Source organism: Bombina bombina, chromosome 8, assembly GCF_027579735.1.
Source record: "Bombina bombina isolate aBomBom1 chromosome 8, aBomBom1.pri, whole genome shotgun sequence".
NCBI classification, from domain to species: domain Eukaryota; kingdom Metazoa; phylum Chordata; class Amphibia; order Anura; family Bombinatoridae; genus Bombina; species Bombina bombina.
Genome location: NC_069506.1, coordinates 16616761 through 16634119, shown reverse-complemented (window position 1 = coordinate 16634119; position 17359 = coordinate 16616761). Strand labels below are relative to the sequence as shown.

At 45.6% G+C, this 17359-nt stretch overlaps 1 protein-coding gene across 1 annotated transcript in view; it reads right to left on the bottom strand.

Moving 5' to 3' along the window:
• Positions 1 to 17359, bottom strand: part of LOC128638274 (leucine-rich glioma-inactivated protein 1) — a 111910-nt gene that overhangs the window by 45472 nt on the left and 49079 nt on the right. Inside the window, exon 2 of the mRNA XM_053690139.1 lies at positions 15141 to 15643. Within this exon, the coding sequence (XP_053546114.1) occupies positions 15141 to 15343 (203 nt within the window). The 5' untranslated portion in view covers positions 15344 to 15643. The remainder of the gene's footprint in view (positions 1 to 15140; positions 15644 to 17359) is intronic.

Genomic DNA, 17359 nt, shown 5'->3' with positions numbered 1-17359 from the left:
GAGGACTTTATGTGTACAGGGTGCAGGTTAATACTGTGGGATACAGGAGGACTTTATGTGTACAGGGTGCAGGTGAATACTGTGGGATACAGGAGGAATTTATGTGTACAGAGTGCAGGTGAATACTGTGGGATACAGGGGAACTTTATGTGTACAGGGTGCAGGTGAATACTGTGGGATACAGAAGGACTTTATGTGTACAGGGTGCCAGGTGAATACTGTGGGATACAGAAGGACTTTATGTGTACAGGGTGCAGGTGAATACTTTGGGATACAGGGGGACTTTATGTGTACAGGGTGCAGGTGAATACTGTGGGATAAAGAGGGATGTTTATTGTTCTGGTATATAGGAGGACTTTATGTGTACAGGGTGCAGGTGAATACTGTGGGATACAGGAGGACTTTATGTGTACAGGGTGCAGGTGAATACTGTGCGATACAGGGGGACGTTATGTGTACAGGGTGCAGGTGAATACTGTGGGATACAGGAGGACTTTATGTGTACAGAGTGCAGGTGAATACTGTGGGATACAGGAGGACCTTATGTGTACAGGGTGCAGGTGAATACTGTGGTATACAGGAGGACTTTATGTGTACAGGGTGCAGGTGAATACTGTGGGATACAGGGGGACTTTATGTGTACAGGGTGCAGGTGAAAACTGTGGGATACAGGAGGACTTTATGTGTACAGGGTGCAGGTGAATACTGTTGTATACAGGAGGACTTTATGTGTACAGAGTGCAGGTGAATACTGTGGGATACAGGAGGACTTTATGTGTACAGGGTGCAGGTGAATACTGTGGGATACAGGAGGACTTTATGTGTACAGGGTGCAGGTGAATACTGTTGGATACAGGAGCACTTTATGTGTACAGGGTGCAGGCGAATACTGTGGGATACAGGAGGACTTTATGTATACAGGGTGCAGGTGAATACTGTGGGATACAGGGGGACTTTATGTGTACAGGGTGCCAGGTGAATACTCTGGGATACAGGAGGACTTTATGTGTACAGGGTGCAGGTGAATACTGTGGGATACAGGAGGACTTTATGTGTACAGAGTGCAGGTGAATACTTTGGGATACAGGAGAACTTTATGTGTACAGGGTGCAGGTGAATACTGTGGGATACAGGGGGACTTTATGTGTACAGGGTGCAGGTGAATTCTGTGGGATACAGGGGGACTTTATGTGTACAGGGTGCAGGTGAATACTGTGGTATACAGGAGGACTTTATGTGTACAGGGTGCAGGTGAATACTGTGGGATACAGGAGGACTTTATGTGTACAGGGTGCATGTGAATACTGTGGGATACAGGAGGACTTTATGTGTACAGGGTGCAAGTGAATACTGTGGGATACAGGAGGACTTTATGTGTACAGAGTGCAGATGAATACTGTGGGATACAGTAGGACTTTATGTGTACAGAGTGCAGGTGAATACTGTGGGATACAGGAGGACCTTATGTGTACATGGTGCAGGTGAATACTGTGGTATACAGGAGAACTTTATGTGTACAGGGTGTAGGTGAATACTCAGGGATACAGGAGTACTTTATGTGTACAGGGTGCAGGTGAATACTGTGGGATACAGGAGTACTTTATGTGTACAGGGTGCAGGTGAATACTGTGGGATACAGGGGGACTTTATTTGTACAGGGTGCAGGTGAATACTGTTGGATACAGGAGGACTTTATGCGTACAGGGTGCCAGGTGAATACTGTGGGATACAGGGGGACTTTATGTGTACAGGGTGCCAGGTAAATACTGTGGGATACAGGAGGCCTTTATATGTACGGAGTGCAGGTGAATACTGTGGGATACAGGAGAACTTTATGTGTACAGGGTGCAGGTGAATACTGTGGGATACAGGAGAACTTTATGTGTACAGGGTGCAGGTGAATACTGTGGGATACAGGGGGACTTTATGTGTACAGGGTGCCAGGTAAATACTCTGGGATACAGGAGGACTTTATGTGTACAGGGTGCAGGTGAATACTGTTGGATACAGGAGGACTTTATGTGTACAGGGTGCAGGTGAATACTGTGGGATACAGGAGGACTTTATGTGTACAGGGTGCAGGTGAATACTCTGGGATACAGGAGGACTTTATGTGTACAGGGTGCAGGTGAATACTGTGGGATACAGGAGGACTTTATGTGTACAGGGTGCAGGTGAATACTCTGGGATACAGGAGGACCTTATGTGTACAGGGTGCAGGTGAATACTGTGGGATACAGGAGGACTTTATGTGTACAGGGTGCAGGTGAATACTGTTGGATACAGGAGCACTTTATGTGTACAGGGTGCAGGTGAATACTGTGGGATACAGGAGGACTTTATGTGTACAGGGTGCAGGTGAATACTGTGGAATACAGGGGGACTTTATGTTTACAGGGTGCCAGGTGAATACTGTGGGATACAGGGGGACTTTATGTGTACAGGGTGCCAGGTGAATACTCTGGGATACAGGAGGACTTTATGTGTACAGGGTGCAGGTGAATACTGTGGGATACAGGAGGACTTTATGTGTACAGGGTGCAAGTGAATACTGTGGGATACAGGAGGACTTTATGTGTACAGAGTGCAGGTGAATACTGTGGGATACAGTAGGTCTTTATGTGTACAGAGTGCAGGTGAATACTGTGAGATACAGGAGGACCTTATGTGTACATGGTGCAGGTGAATACTGTGGTATACAGGAGAACTTTATGTGTACAGGGTGCAGGTGAATACTGTGGGATACAGGGGGACTTTATGTGTACAGGGTGCAGGTGAATACTGTGGGATACAGGGGGACTTTATGTGTACAGGGTGCAGGTGAATACTGTGGTATACAGGAGGACTTTATGTGTACAGGGTGCAGGTGAATACTGTGGGATACAGGAGGACTTTATGTGTACAGGGTGCATGTGAATACTGTGGGATACAGGAGGACTTTATGTGTACAGGGTGCTAGTGAATACTGCGGGATACAGGAGGACTTTATGTGTACAGGGTGCAGGTGAATACTGTGGGATACAGGAGGACTTTATGTGTACAGAGTGTAGGTGAATACTGTGGGATACAGGAGGACTTTATGTGTACAGAGTGTAGGTGAATACTTTGGGATACAGGAGAACTTTATGTGTACAGGGTGCAGGTGAATACTGTGGGATACAGGGGGACTTTATGTGTACAGGGTGCAGGTGAATACTGTGGGATACAGGGGGACTTTATGTGCACAGGGTGCAGGTGAATACTGTGGTATACAGGAGGACTTTATGTGTACAGGGTGCAGGTGAATACTGTGGGATACAGGAGGACTTTATGTGTACAGGGTGCATGTGAATACTGTGGGATACAGGAGGACTTTATGTGTACAGGGTGCAAGTGAATACTGTGGGATACAGGAGGACTTTATGTGTACAGGGTGCAGGTGAATACTGTGGGATACAGGAGGACTTTATGTGTACAGAGTGCAGGTGAATACTGTGGGATACAGGAGGACCTTATGTGTACATGGTGCAGGTGAATACTGTGGTATACAGGAGAACTTTATGTGTACAGGGTGCCAGGTGAATACTCTGGGATACAGGAGGACTTTATGTGTACAGGGTGCAGGTGAATACTGTGGTATAGAGGAGGACTTTATGTGTACAGGGTGCAGGTGAATACTCTGGGATACAGGAGGACTTTATGTGTACAGGGTGCAGGTGAATACTCTGGGATACAGGAGGACTTTATGTGTACAGGGTGCAGGTGAATACTCTGGGATACAGGAGGACTTTATGTGTACAGGGTGCAGGTTAATACTGTGGGATACAGGAGGACTTTATGTGTACAGGGTGCAGGTGAATACTGTGGGATACAGGAGGAATTTATGTGTACAGAGTGCAGGTGAATACTGTGGGATACAGGGGAACTTTATGTGTACAGGGTGCAGGTGAATACTGTGGGATACAGAAGGACTTTATGTGTACAGGGTGCCAGGTGAATACTGTGGGATACAGAAGGACTTTATGTGTACAGGGTGCAGGTGAATACTTTGGGATACAGGGGGACTTTATGTGTACAGGGTGCAGGTGAATACTGTGGGATAAAGAGGGATGTTTATTGTTCTGGTATATAGGAGGACTTTATGTGTACAGGGTGCAGGTGAATACTGTGGGATACAGGAGGACTTTATGTGTACAGGGTGCAGGTGAATACTGTGCGATACAGGGGGACGTTATGTGTACAGGGTGCAGGTGAATACTGTGGGATACAGGAGGACTTTATGTGTACAGAGTGCAGGTGAATACTGTGGGATACAGGAGGACCTTATGTGTACAGGGTGCAGGTGAATACTGTGGTATACAGGAGGACTTTATGTGTACAGGGTGCAGGTGAATACTGTGGGATACAGGGGGACTTTATGTGTACAGGGTGCAGGTGAAAACTGTGGGATACAGGAGGACTTTATGTGTACAGGGTGCAGGTGAATACTGTTGTATACAGGAGGACTTTATGTGTACAGAGTGCAGGTGAATACTGTGGGATACAGGAGGACTTTATGTGTACAGGGTGCAGGTGAATACTGTGGGATACAGGAGGACTTTATGTGTACAGGGTGCAGGTGAATACTGTTGGATACAGGAGCACTTTATGTGTACAGGGTGCAGGCGAATACTGTGGGATACAGGAGGACTTTATGTATACAGGGTGCAGGTGAATACTGTGGGATACAGGGGGACTTTATGTGTACAGGGTGCCAGGTGAATACTCTGGGATACAGGAGGACTTTATGTGTACAGGGTGCAGGTGAATACTGTGGGATACAGGAGGACTTTATGTGTACAGAGTGCAGGTGAATACTTTGGGATACAGGAGAACTTTATGTGTACAGGGTGCAGGTGAATACTGTGGGATACAGGGGGACTTTATGTGTACAGGGTGCAGGTGAATTCTGTGGGATACAGGGGGACTTTATGTGTACAGGGTGCAGGTGAATACTGTGGTATACAGGAGGACTTTATGTGTACAGGGTGCAGGTGAATACTGTGGGATACAGGAGGACTTTATGTGTACAGGGTGCAGGTGAATACTGTGGGATACAGGAGGACTTTATGTGTACAGGGTGCAAGTGAATACTGTGGGATACAGGAGGACTTTATGTGTACAGAGTGCAGATGAATACTGTGGGATACAGTAGGACTTTATGTGTACAGAGTGCAGGTGAATACTGTGGGATACAGGAGGACCTTATGTGTACATGGTGCAGGTGAATACTGTGGTATACAGGAGAACTTTATGTGTACAGGGTGTAGGTGAATACTCAGGGATACAGGAGTACTTTATGTGTACAGGGTGCAGGTGAATACTGTGGGATACAGGAGTACTTTATGTGTACAGGGTGCAGGTGAATACTGTGGGATACAGGGGGACTTTATTTGTACAGGGTGCAGGTGAATACTGTTGGATACAGGAGGACTTTATGCGTACAGGGTGCCAGGTGAATACTGTGGGATACAGGGGGACTTTATGTGTACAGGGTGCCAGGTAAATACTGTGGGATACAGGAGGCCTTTATATGTACGGAGTGCAGGTGAATACTGTGGGATACAGGAGAACTTTATGTGTACAGGGTGCAGGTGAATACTGTGGGATACAGGAGAACTTTATGTGTACAGGGTGCAGGTGAATACTGTGGGATACAGGGGGACTTTATGTGTACAGGGTGCCAGGTAAATACTCTGGGATACAGGAGGACTTTATGTGTACAGGGTGCAGGTGAATACTGTTGGATACAGGAGGACTTTATGTGTACAGGGTGCAGGTGAATACTCTGGGATACAGGAGGACTTTATGTGTACAGGGTGCAGGTGAATACTCTGGGATACAGGAGGACTTTATGTGTACAGGGTGCAGGTGAATACTGTGGGATACAGGAGGACTTTATGTGTACAGGGTGCAGGTGAATACTCTGGGATACAGGAGGACCTTATGTGTACAGGGTGCAGGTGAATACTGTGGGATACAGGAGGACTTTATGTGTACAGGGTGCAGGTGAATACTGTTGGATACAGGAGCACTTTATGTGTACAGGGTGCAGGTGAATACTGTGGGATACAGGAGGACTTTATGTGTACAGGGTGCAGGTGAATACTGTGGAATACAGGGGGACTTTATGTTTACAGGGTGCCAGGTGAATACTGTGGGATACAGGGGGACTTTATGTGTACAGGGTGCCAGGTGAATACTCTGGGATACAGGAGGACTTTATGTGTACAGGGTGCAGGTGAATACTGTGGGATACAGGAGGACTTTATGTGTACAGGGTGCAAGTGAATACTGTGGGATACAGGAGGACTTTATGTGTACAGAGTGCAGGTGAATACTGTGGGATACAGTAGGTCTTTATGTGTACAGAGTGCAGGTGAATACTGTGAGATACAGGAGGACCTTATGTGTACATGGTGCAGGTGAATACTGTGGTATACAGGAGAACTTTATGTGTACAGGGTGCAGGTGAATACTCAGGGATACAGGAGTACTTTATGTGTACAGGGTGCAGGTGAATACTGTGGGATACAGGAGGACTTTATGTGTACAGGGTGCAGGTGAATACTGTGGGATACAGGGGGACTTTATTTGTACAGGGTGCAGGTGAATACTGTTGGATACAGGAGGACTTTATGCGTACAGGGTGCCAGGTGAATACTGTGGGATACAGGGGGACTTTATGTGTACAGGGTGCCAGGTAAATACTGTGGGATACAGGAGGACTTTATATGTACGGAGTGCAGGTGAATACTGTGGGATACAGGAGAACTTTATGTGTACAGGGTGCAGGTGAATACTGTGGGATACAGGAGAACTTTATGTGTACAGGGTGCAGGTGAATACTGTGGGATACAGGGGGTCTTTATGTGTACAGGGTGCCAGGTGAATACTCTGGGATACAGGAGGACTTTATGTGTACAGGGTGCAGGTGAATACTGTGGTATAGAGGAGGACTTTATGTGTACAGGGTGCAGGTGGATACTCTGGGATACAGGAGGACTTTATGTGTACAGGGTGCCAGGTGAATACTGTGGGATACAGAAGGACTTTATGTGTACAGGGTGCAGGTGAATACTGTGCGATACAGAGGGACTTTATGTGTACAGGGTGCAGGTGAATACTGTGGGATACAGGGGGACTTTATGTGTACAGGGTGCCAGGTGAATACTCTGGGATACAGGAGGACTTTATGTGTACAGGGTGCAGGTGAATACTGTGGTATAGAGGAGGACTTTATGTGTACAGGGTGCAGGTGAATACTGTGGGATACAGGAGGACCTTATGTGTACAGTGTGCAGGTGAATACTGTGGTATACAGGAGGACTTTATGTGTACAGGGTGCAGGTGAATACTGTGGGATACAGGAGAACTTTATGTGTACAGGGTGCAGGTGAATACTGTGGGATACAGGGGGACTTTATGTGTACAGGGTGCCAGGTGAATACTCTGGGATACAGGAGGACTTTATGTGTACAGGGTGCAGGTGAATACTGTGGGATACAGGAGGACTTTATGTGTACAGGGTGCCAGGTGAATACTGTGGGATACAGAAGGACTTTATGTGTACAGGGTACAGGTGAATACTGTGCGATACAGGGGGACTTTATGTGTACAGGGTGCAGGTGAATACTGTTGGATACAGGAGGACTTTATGTGTACAGGGTGCAGGTGAATACTGTGGGATACAGGAGGACTTTATGTGTACAGGGTGCATGTGAATACTGTGGGATACAGGAGGACTTTATGTGTACAGGGTGCAAGTGAATACTGTGGGATACAGGAGGACTTTATGTGTACAGAGTGCAGATGAATACTGTGGGATACAGTAGGACTTTATGTGTACAGAGTGCAGGTGAATACTGTGGGATACAGGAGGACCTTATGTGTACATGGTGCAGGTGAATACTGTGGTATACAGGAGAACTTTATGTGTACAGGGTGTAGGTGAATACTCAGAGATACAGGAGTACTTTATGTGTACAGGGTGCAGGTGAATACTGTGGGATGCAGGAGGACTTTATGTGTACAGGGTGCAGGTGAATACTGTGGGATACAGGGGGACTTTATTTGTACAGGGTGCAGGTGAATACTGTTGGATACAGGAGGACTTTATGCGTACAGGGTGCCAGGTGAATACTGTGGGATACAGGGGGACTTTATGTGTACAGGGTGCCAGGTAAATACTGTGGGATACAGGAGGACTTTATATGTACGGAGTGCAGGTGAATACTGTGGGATACAGGAGAACTTTATGTGTACAGGGTGCAGGTGAATACTGTGGGATACAGGAGAACTTTATGTGTACAGGGTGCAGGTGAATACTGTGGGATACAGGGGGACTTTATGTGTACAGGGTGCCAGGTAAATACTCTGGGATACAGGAGGACTTTATGTGTACAGGGTGCAGGTGAATACTGTTGGATACAGGAGGACTTTATGTGTACAGGGTGCAGGTGAATACTCTGGGATACAGGAGGACTTTATGTGTACAGGGTGCAGGTGAATACTCTGGGATACAGGAGGACTTTATGTGTACAGGGTGCAGGTGAATACTGTGGGATACAGGAGGACTTTATGTGTACAGGGTGCAGGTGAATACTGTGGGATACAGGAGGACCTTATGTGTACAGGGTGCAGGTGAATACTGTGGGATACAGGAGGACTTTATGTGTACAGGGTGCAGGTGAATACTGTTGGATACAGGAGCACTTTATGTGTACAGGGTGCAGGTGAATACTGTGGGATACAGGAGGACTTTATGTGTACAGGGTGCAGGTGAATACTGTGGAATACAGGGGGACTTTATGTTTACAGGGTGCCAGGTGAATACTGTGGGATACAGGGGGACTTTATGTGTACAGGGTGCCAGGTGAATACTCTGGGATACAGGAGGACTTTATGTGTACAGGGTGCAAGTGAATACTGTGGGATACAGGAGGACTTTATGTGTACAGAGTGCAGGTGAATACTGTGGGATACAGTAGGTCTTTATGTGTACAGAGTGCAGGTGAATACTGTGAGATACAGGAGGACCTTATGTGTACATGGTGCAGGTGAATACTGTGGTATACAGGAGAACTTTATGTGTACAGGGTGCAGGTGAATACTCAGGGATACAGGAGTACTTTATGTGTACAGGGTGCAGGTGAATACTGTGGGATACAGGAGGACTTTATGTGTACAGGGTGCAGGTGAATACTGTGGGATACAGGGGGACTTTATTTGTACAGGGTGCAGGTGAATACTGTTGGATACAGGAGGACTTTATGCGTACAGGGTGCCAGGTGAATACTGTGGGATACAGGGGGACTTTATGTGTACAGGGTGCCAGGTAAATACTGTGGGATACAGGAGGACTTTATATGTACGGAGTGCAGGTGAATACTGTGGGATACAGGAGAACTTTATGTGTACAGGGTGCAGGTGAATACTGTGGGATACAGGAGAACTTTATGTGTACAGGGTGCAGGTGAATACTGTGGGATACAGGGGGTCTTTATGTGTACAGGGTGCCAGGTGAATACTCTGGGATACAGGAGGACTTTATGTGTACAGGGTGCAGGTGAATACTGTGGTATAGAGGAGGACTTTATGTGTACAGGGTGCAGGTGGATACTCTGGGATACAGGAGGACTTTATGTGTACAGGGTGCCAGGTGAATACTGTGGGATACAGAAGGACTTTATGTGTACAGGGTGCAGGTGAATACTGTGCGATACAGGGGGACTTTATGTGTACAGGGTGCAGGTGAATACTGTGGGATACAGGGGGACTTTATGTGTACAGGGTGCCAGGTGAATACTCTGGGATACAGGAGGACTTTATGTGTACAGGGTGCAGGTGAATACTGTGGTATAGAGGAGGACTTTATGTGTACAGGGTGCAGGTGAATACTGTGGGATACAGGAGGACCTTATGTGTACAGTGTGCAGGTGAATACTGTGGTATACAGGAGGACTTTATGTGTACAGGGTGCAGGTGAATACTGTGGGATACAGGAGAACTTTATGTGTACAGGGTGCAGGTGAATACTGTGGGATACAGGGGGACTTTATGTGTACAGGGTGCCAGGTGAATACTCTGGGATACAGGAGGACTTTATGTGTACAGGGTGCAGGTGAATACTGTGGGATACAGGAGGACTTTATGTGTACAGGGTGCCAGGTGAATACTGTGGGATACAGAAGGACTTTATGTGTACAGGGTACAGGTGAATACTGTGCGATACAGGGGGACTTTATGTGTACAGGGTGCAGGTGAATACTGTTGGATACAGGAGGACTTTATGTGTACAGGGTGAAGGTGAATACTGTGGTATACAGGAGGACTTTATGTGTACAGGGTGCAGGTGAATACTGTGGGATACAGGGGGACTTTATGTGTACAGGGTGCAGGTGAAAACTGTGGGATACAGGAGGACTTTATGTGTACAGGGTGCAGGTGAATACTGTTGTATACAGGAGGACTTTATGTGTACAGGGTGCAGGTGAATACTGTGGGATACAGGAGGACTTTATGTGTACAGGGTGCAGGTGAATACTGTGGGATACAGGAGGACTTTATGTGTACAGGGTGCAGGTGAGTACTGTTGGATACAGGAGCACTTTATGTGTACAGGGTGCAGGTGAATACTGTGGGATACAGGAGGACTTTATGTGTACAGGGTGCAGGTGAATACTGTGGGATACAGGGGGACTTTATGTGTACAGGGTGCCAGGTGAATACTGTGGGATACAGGGGGACTTTATGTGTAAAGGGTGCCAGGTGAATACTCTGGGATACAGGAGGACTTTATGTGTACAGGGTGCAGTTGAATACTGTGGGATACATGAGGACTTTATGTGTACAGGGTGCAGGTGAATACTGTGGGATACAGGAGGACTTTATGTGTACAGGGTGCAGGTGAATACTGTGGGATACAGGAGGACTTTATGTGTACAGAGTGCAGGTGAATACTTTGGGATACAGGAGAACTTTATGTGTACAGGTGCAGGTGAATACTGTGGGATACAGGAGGACTTTATGTGTACAGGGTGCAGGTGAATACTGTGGGATACAGGAATACTTTATGTGTACAAGCTGCAGGTGAATACTGTGGGATACAGGAGGACTTTATGTGTACAGGGTGCAGGTGAATACTGTTGGATACAGGAGGACTTTATGTGTACAGGGTGCAGGTGAATACTGTGGTATACAGGAGGACTTTATGTGTACAGGGTGCAGGTGAATACTGTGGGATACAGGAATACTTTATGTGTACAAGCTGCAGGTGAATACTGTGGGATACAGGAGGACTTTATGTGTACAGGGTGCAGGTGAATACTGTTGGATACTGGAGGACTTTATGTGTACAGGGTGCAGGTGAATACTGTGGGATACAGGAATAATTTCTGTGTACAAGCTGCAGTTGAATACTGTGGGATACAGGAGGACTTTATGTGTACAGGGCGCAGGTGAATACTGTTGGATACAGGAGGACTTTATGTGTACAGGGTGCCAGGTGAATACTCTGGGATACAGGAGGACTTTATGTGTACAGGGTGCAGGTGAATACTGTGGGATACAGGAGGACTTTATGTGTACAGGGTGCAGGTGAATACTGTGGGATACAGGAGGACTTTATGTGTACAGGGTGCAGGTGAATACTGTGGGATACAGGAGGACCTTATGTGTACAGGGTGCAGGTGAATACTGTGGGATACAGGAGGACTTTATGTGTACAGGGTGCAGGTGAATACTGTGGGATACAGGAGGACTTTATGTGTACAGGGTGCAGGTGAATACTGTTGGATACAGGAGCACTTTATGTGTACAGGGTGCAGGTGAATACTGTGGGATACAGGAGGACTTTATGTGTACAGGGTGCAGGTGAATACTGTGGAATACAGGGGGACTTTATGTTTACAGGGTGCCAGGTGAATACTGTGGGATACAGGGGGACTTTATGTGTACAGGGTGCCAGGTGAATACTCTGGGATACAGGAAGACTTTATGTGTACAGGGTGCAGGTGAATACTGTGGGATACAGGAGGACTTTATGTGTACAGGGTGCAAGTGAATACTGTGGGATACAGGAGGACTTTATGTGTACAGAGTGCAGGTGAATACTGTGGGATACAGTAGGACTTTATGTGTACAGAGTGCAGGTGAATACTGTGGGATACAGGAGGACCTTATGTGTACATGGTGCAGGTGAATACTGTGGTATACAGGAGAACTTTATGTGTACAGGGTGCAGGTGAATACTCAGGGATACAGGAGTACTTTATGTGTACAGGGTGCAGGTGAATACTGTGGGATACAGGAGGACTTTATGTGTACAGGGTGCAGGTGAATACTGTGGGATACAGGGGGACTTTATTTGTACAGGGTGCAGGTGAATACTGTTGGATACAGGAGGACTTTATGCGTACAGGGTGCCAGGTGAATACTGTGGGATACAGGGGGACTTTATGTGTACAGGGTGCCAGGTAAATACTGTGGGATACAGGAGGACTTTATATGTACGGAGTGCAGGTGAATACTGTGGGATACAGGAGAACTTTATGTGTACAGGGTGCAGGTGAATACTGTGGGATACAGGAGAACTTTATGTGTACAGGGTGCAGGTGAATACTGTGGGATACAGGGGGTCTTTATGTGTACAGGGTGCCAGGTGAATACTCTGGGATACAGGAGGACTTTATGTGTACAGGGTGCAGGTGAATACTGTGGTATAGAGGAGGACTTTATGTGTACAGGGTGCAGGTGAATACTCTGGGATACAGGAGGACTTTATGTGTACAGGGTGCCAGGTGAATACTGTGGGATACAGAAGGACTTTATGTGTACAGGGTGCAGGTGAATACTGTGCGATACAGGGGGACTTTATGTGTACAGGGTGCAGGTGAATACTGTTGGATACAGGAGGGCTTTATGTGTACAGAGTGCTGGTGAATACTGTGGGATACAGGAGGACCTTATGTGTACAGGGTGCTGGTGAATACTGTGGTATACAGGAGGACTTTATGTGTACAGGGTGCAGGTGAATACTGTGGGATACAGGAGAACTTTTTGTGTACAGGGTGCAGGTGAATACTGTGGGATACAGGGGGACTTTATGTGTACAGGGTGCCAGGTGAATACTCTGGGATACAGGAGGACTTTATGTGTACAGAGTGCAGGTGAATACTGTGGTATAGAGGAGGGCTTTATGTGTACAGGGTGCAGGTGAATACTCTGGGATACAGGAGGACTTTATGTGTACAGGGTGCAGGTGAATACTCTGGGATACAGGAGGACTTGATGTGTACAGGGTGCAGGTGAATACTGTGGGATACAGGAGGACTTTATGTGTACAGGGTGCCAGGTGAATACTGTGGGATACAGAAGGACTTTATGTGTACAGGGTACAGGTGAATACTGTGCGATACAGGGGGACTTTATGTGTACAGGGTGCAGGTGAATACTGTTGGATACAGGAGGACTTTATGTGTACAGAGTGCAGGTGAATACTGTGGGATACAGGAGGACCTTATGTGTACAGGGTGCAGGTGAATACTGTGGTATACAGGAGGACTTTTTGTGTACAGGGTGCAGGTGAATACTGTGGGATACAGGGGGACTTTATGTGTACAGGGTGCAGGTGAAAACTGTGGGATACAGGAGGACTTTATGTGTACAGGGTGCAGTTGAATACTGTTGTATACAGGAGGACTTTATGTGTACAGGGTGCAGGTGAATACTGTGGGATACAGGAGGACTTTATGTGTACAGGGTGCAGGTGAATACTGTGGGATACAGGAGGACTTTATGTGTACAGGGTGCAGGTGAGTACTGTTGGATACAGGAGCACTTTATGTGTACAGGGTGCAGGTGAATACTGTGGGATACAGGAGGACTTTATGTGTACAGGGTGCAGGTGAATACTGTGGGATACAGGGGGACTTTATGTGTACAGGGTGCCAGGTGAATACTGTGGGATACAGGGGGACTTTATGTGTAAAGGGTGCCAGGTGAATACTCTGGGATACAGGAGGACTTTATGTGTACAGGGTGCAGGTGAATACTGTGGGATACATGAGGACTTTATGTGTACAGGGTGCAGGTGAATACTGTGGGATACAGGAAGACTTTATGTGTACAGGGTGCAGGTGAATACTGTGGGATACAGGAGGACTTTATGTGTACAGAGTGCAGGTGAATACTTTGGGATACAGGAGAACTTTATGTGTACAGGGTGCAGGTGAATACTGTGGGATACAGGAGGACTTTATGTGTACAGGGTGCAGGTGAATACTGTGGGATACAGGAATACTTTATGTGTACAAGCTGCAGGTGAATACTGTGGGATACAGGAGGACTTTATGTGTACAGGGTGCAGGTGAATACTGTTGGATACAGGAGGACTTTATGTGTACAGGGTGCAGGTGAATACTGTGGTATACAGGAGGACTTTATGTGTACAGGGTGCAGGTGAATACTGTGGGATACAGGAATACTTTATGTGTACAAGCTGCAGGTGAATACTGTAGGATACAGGAGGACTTTATGTGTACAGGGTGCAGGTGAATACTGTTGGATACAGGAGGACTTTATGTGTACAGGGTGCAGGGGAATACTGTGGGATACAGGAATACTTTATGTGTACAAGCTGCAGGTGAATACTGTGGGATACAGGAGGACTTTATGTGTACAGGGTGCAGGTGAATACTGTTGGATACAGGAGGACTTTATGTGTACAGGGTGCCAGGTGAATACTCTGGGATACAGGAGGACTTTATGTGTACAGGGTGCAGGTGAATACTGTGGGATACAGGAGGACTTTATGTGTACAGGGTGCAGGTGAATACTGTGGGATACAGGAGGACTTTATGTGTACAGAGTGCAGGTGAATACTTTGGGATACAGGAGAACTTTATGTGTACAGGGTGCAGGTGAATACTGTGGTATACAGGAGGACTTTATGTGTACAGGGTGCAGGTGAATACTGTGGGATACAGGAATACTTTATGTGTACAAGCTGCAGGTGAATACTGTGGGATAAAGAGGGATGTTTATTGTTCTGTGTGCCAGGTAAATACATGAACATTCAGAGGAAAGGTAAGATGTGCAAGTAGAAAAGTTGTTTTTCTCACACTGAAATGATGTCGGAGGAGTAAGTCCGGGGAATGTAACTTGAGCCGTAACAGATGACGTTATCAAAGGTGCAGTTGCAGACCATAGGACACTTCCACTTTGGAGGTCTCATCACCCGAGTTTGGCACAGAGGCAAAAGGCAAATTAATAGAATGGTCCAAATAAATAAACGGATCGGTAGCTCCATTATTCTTGTGTCCATAGATCTGTTATTTATTCAGTTCATGGTTGTTTTTTCTCGCAGCCACCATTTTGCTGTACAAAATTAATTTTTCTTTATCTCTTCTGTTTTTTCACCATCACTTTTCTGTTACCGCTCTCCCATTTTATTCTGAATTCTTCATAGTTCATTCTGTAATGTCCAACTTGCCTGATCTCCACCCACAGATATTTATTGTCTTTTTACTGCTATTTCTTGTTCTCTTCCTAGTTTGACAAAACTTTGCTTGGAGGATTTCCTCTCCTCTTGCTATACAGAAGTTTGAAAAAGGTTTATTTGATTCTGTAACAGAATAAAAATAAATGTGAACTCTTCTATGTAACAATCTACTAAAACTTGTATATGTGTGTATGTGCGTGTATGTGTATGTATATGTGTGTGTGTATAGGTGTGTGCGTGTGTGTGTATGTATATGTGTTTATGTGTGTATGTGCGTGTATGTGTATGTATATGTGTGTGTATAGGTGTGTGCGTGTGTGTGTATGTATATGTGTTTATGTGTGTATGTGCGTGTATGTGTATGTATATGTGTGTGTGTTTGTGTGTATGTATGTATATGTGTTTATGTGTGTATGTGTATGTGTATGTGCGTGTATGTATAGGTGTGTGTTTGTGTATGTGTATGTATATGTGTTTATGTGTGTATGTGCGTGTATGTGTATGTATATGTGTGTGTGTGTTTGTGTGTATGTATGAATATGTGTTTATGTGTGTATGTGTATGTGTATGTGCGTGTATGTATAGGTGTGTGTGTTTGTGTGTGTGTATGTGTTTATGTGTGTATGTGCATGTGTATGTGTATGTATATGTGTGTGTGTTTGTGTGTGTGTGTATGTATATGTGTGTGTGTTTGTGTGTTTGTATGTATATGTGTTTATGTGTGTGTGTATGTGCGTGTATGTATAGGTGTGTGTTTGTGTGTGTGTATGTATATGTGTTTATGTGTGTATGTGCGTGTATGTATAGGTGTGTGTTTGTATGTATATGTGTTTATGTGTGTATGTGTATGTGCGTGTATGTATAGGTGTGTGTGTTTGTGTGTATGTATGTATATGTGTTTATGTGTGTATGTGTATGTGCGTGTATGTATAGGTGTGTGTGTTTGTGTGTATGTATGTATATGTGTTTATGTGTGTATGTGCGTGTATGTATATGTGTGTGTGTGTTTGTGTGTATGTATGTATATGTGTTTATGTGTGTATGTGTATGTGCGTGTATGTATAGGTGTGTGCATTTGTGTGTGTGTGTATGTATATGTGTTTATGTGTGTATGTGTATGTGCGTGTATGTATAGGTGTGTGCATTTGTGTGTGTGTGTGTGTGTATGTATATGTGTTTATGTGTGTATGTGAGTGTATGTACAGGTGAAACTTGAAAAATTAGAATATTATGCAAAAGTTAATTTATTTCACTAATGCAACTTAAAGGTGAAACTAATATATGAGATAGACTCATTAAATGCAAAGCAAGATAGTTCAAGCCGTGAGTTGTCATAATTGTGATGATTATGGCTTACAGCTCATGAAAACCCCAAATCCACAATCTCAGAAAAATTAGAATATTGTGAAAAGGTGCAATATTCTAGGCTCAAAGTGTCCCACTCTAATCAGCTAATTAAGCCATAACACATGCAAAGGGTTCCTGAGCCTTTAAATGGTCTCTCAGTCTGGTTCAGTAGGATTCACAATCATGCGAAAGACTGCTGACCTGACAGTTGTGCAGAAAACCATCATTGACACCCTCCATAAGGAAGGAAAGCCTCAAAAGGTAATTGCAAAAGAAGTTGGATGTTCCCAAAGTGCTGTATCAAAGCACATTAATAGAAAGTTATGTGGAAGGGAAAAATGTGGAAGAAAAAGGTGCACAAGCAGCAGGGATGACTGCAGCCTGGAGAGAATTGTCAGGAAAAGGCCATTCAAAAGTGTTGGGGACTTTCACAAGGAGTGGACTGAGACTGGAGTCAGTGCATCAAGAGCCACCACACACAGACGGATCCTG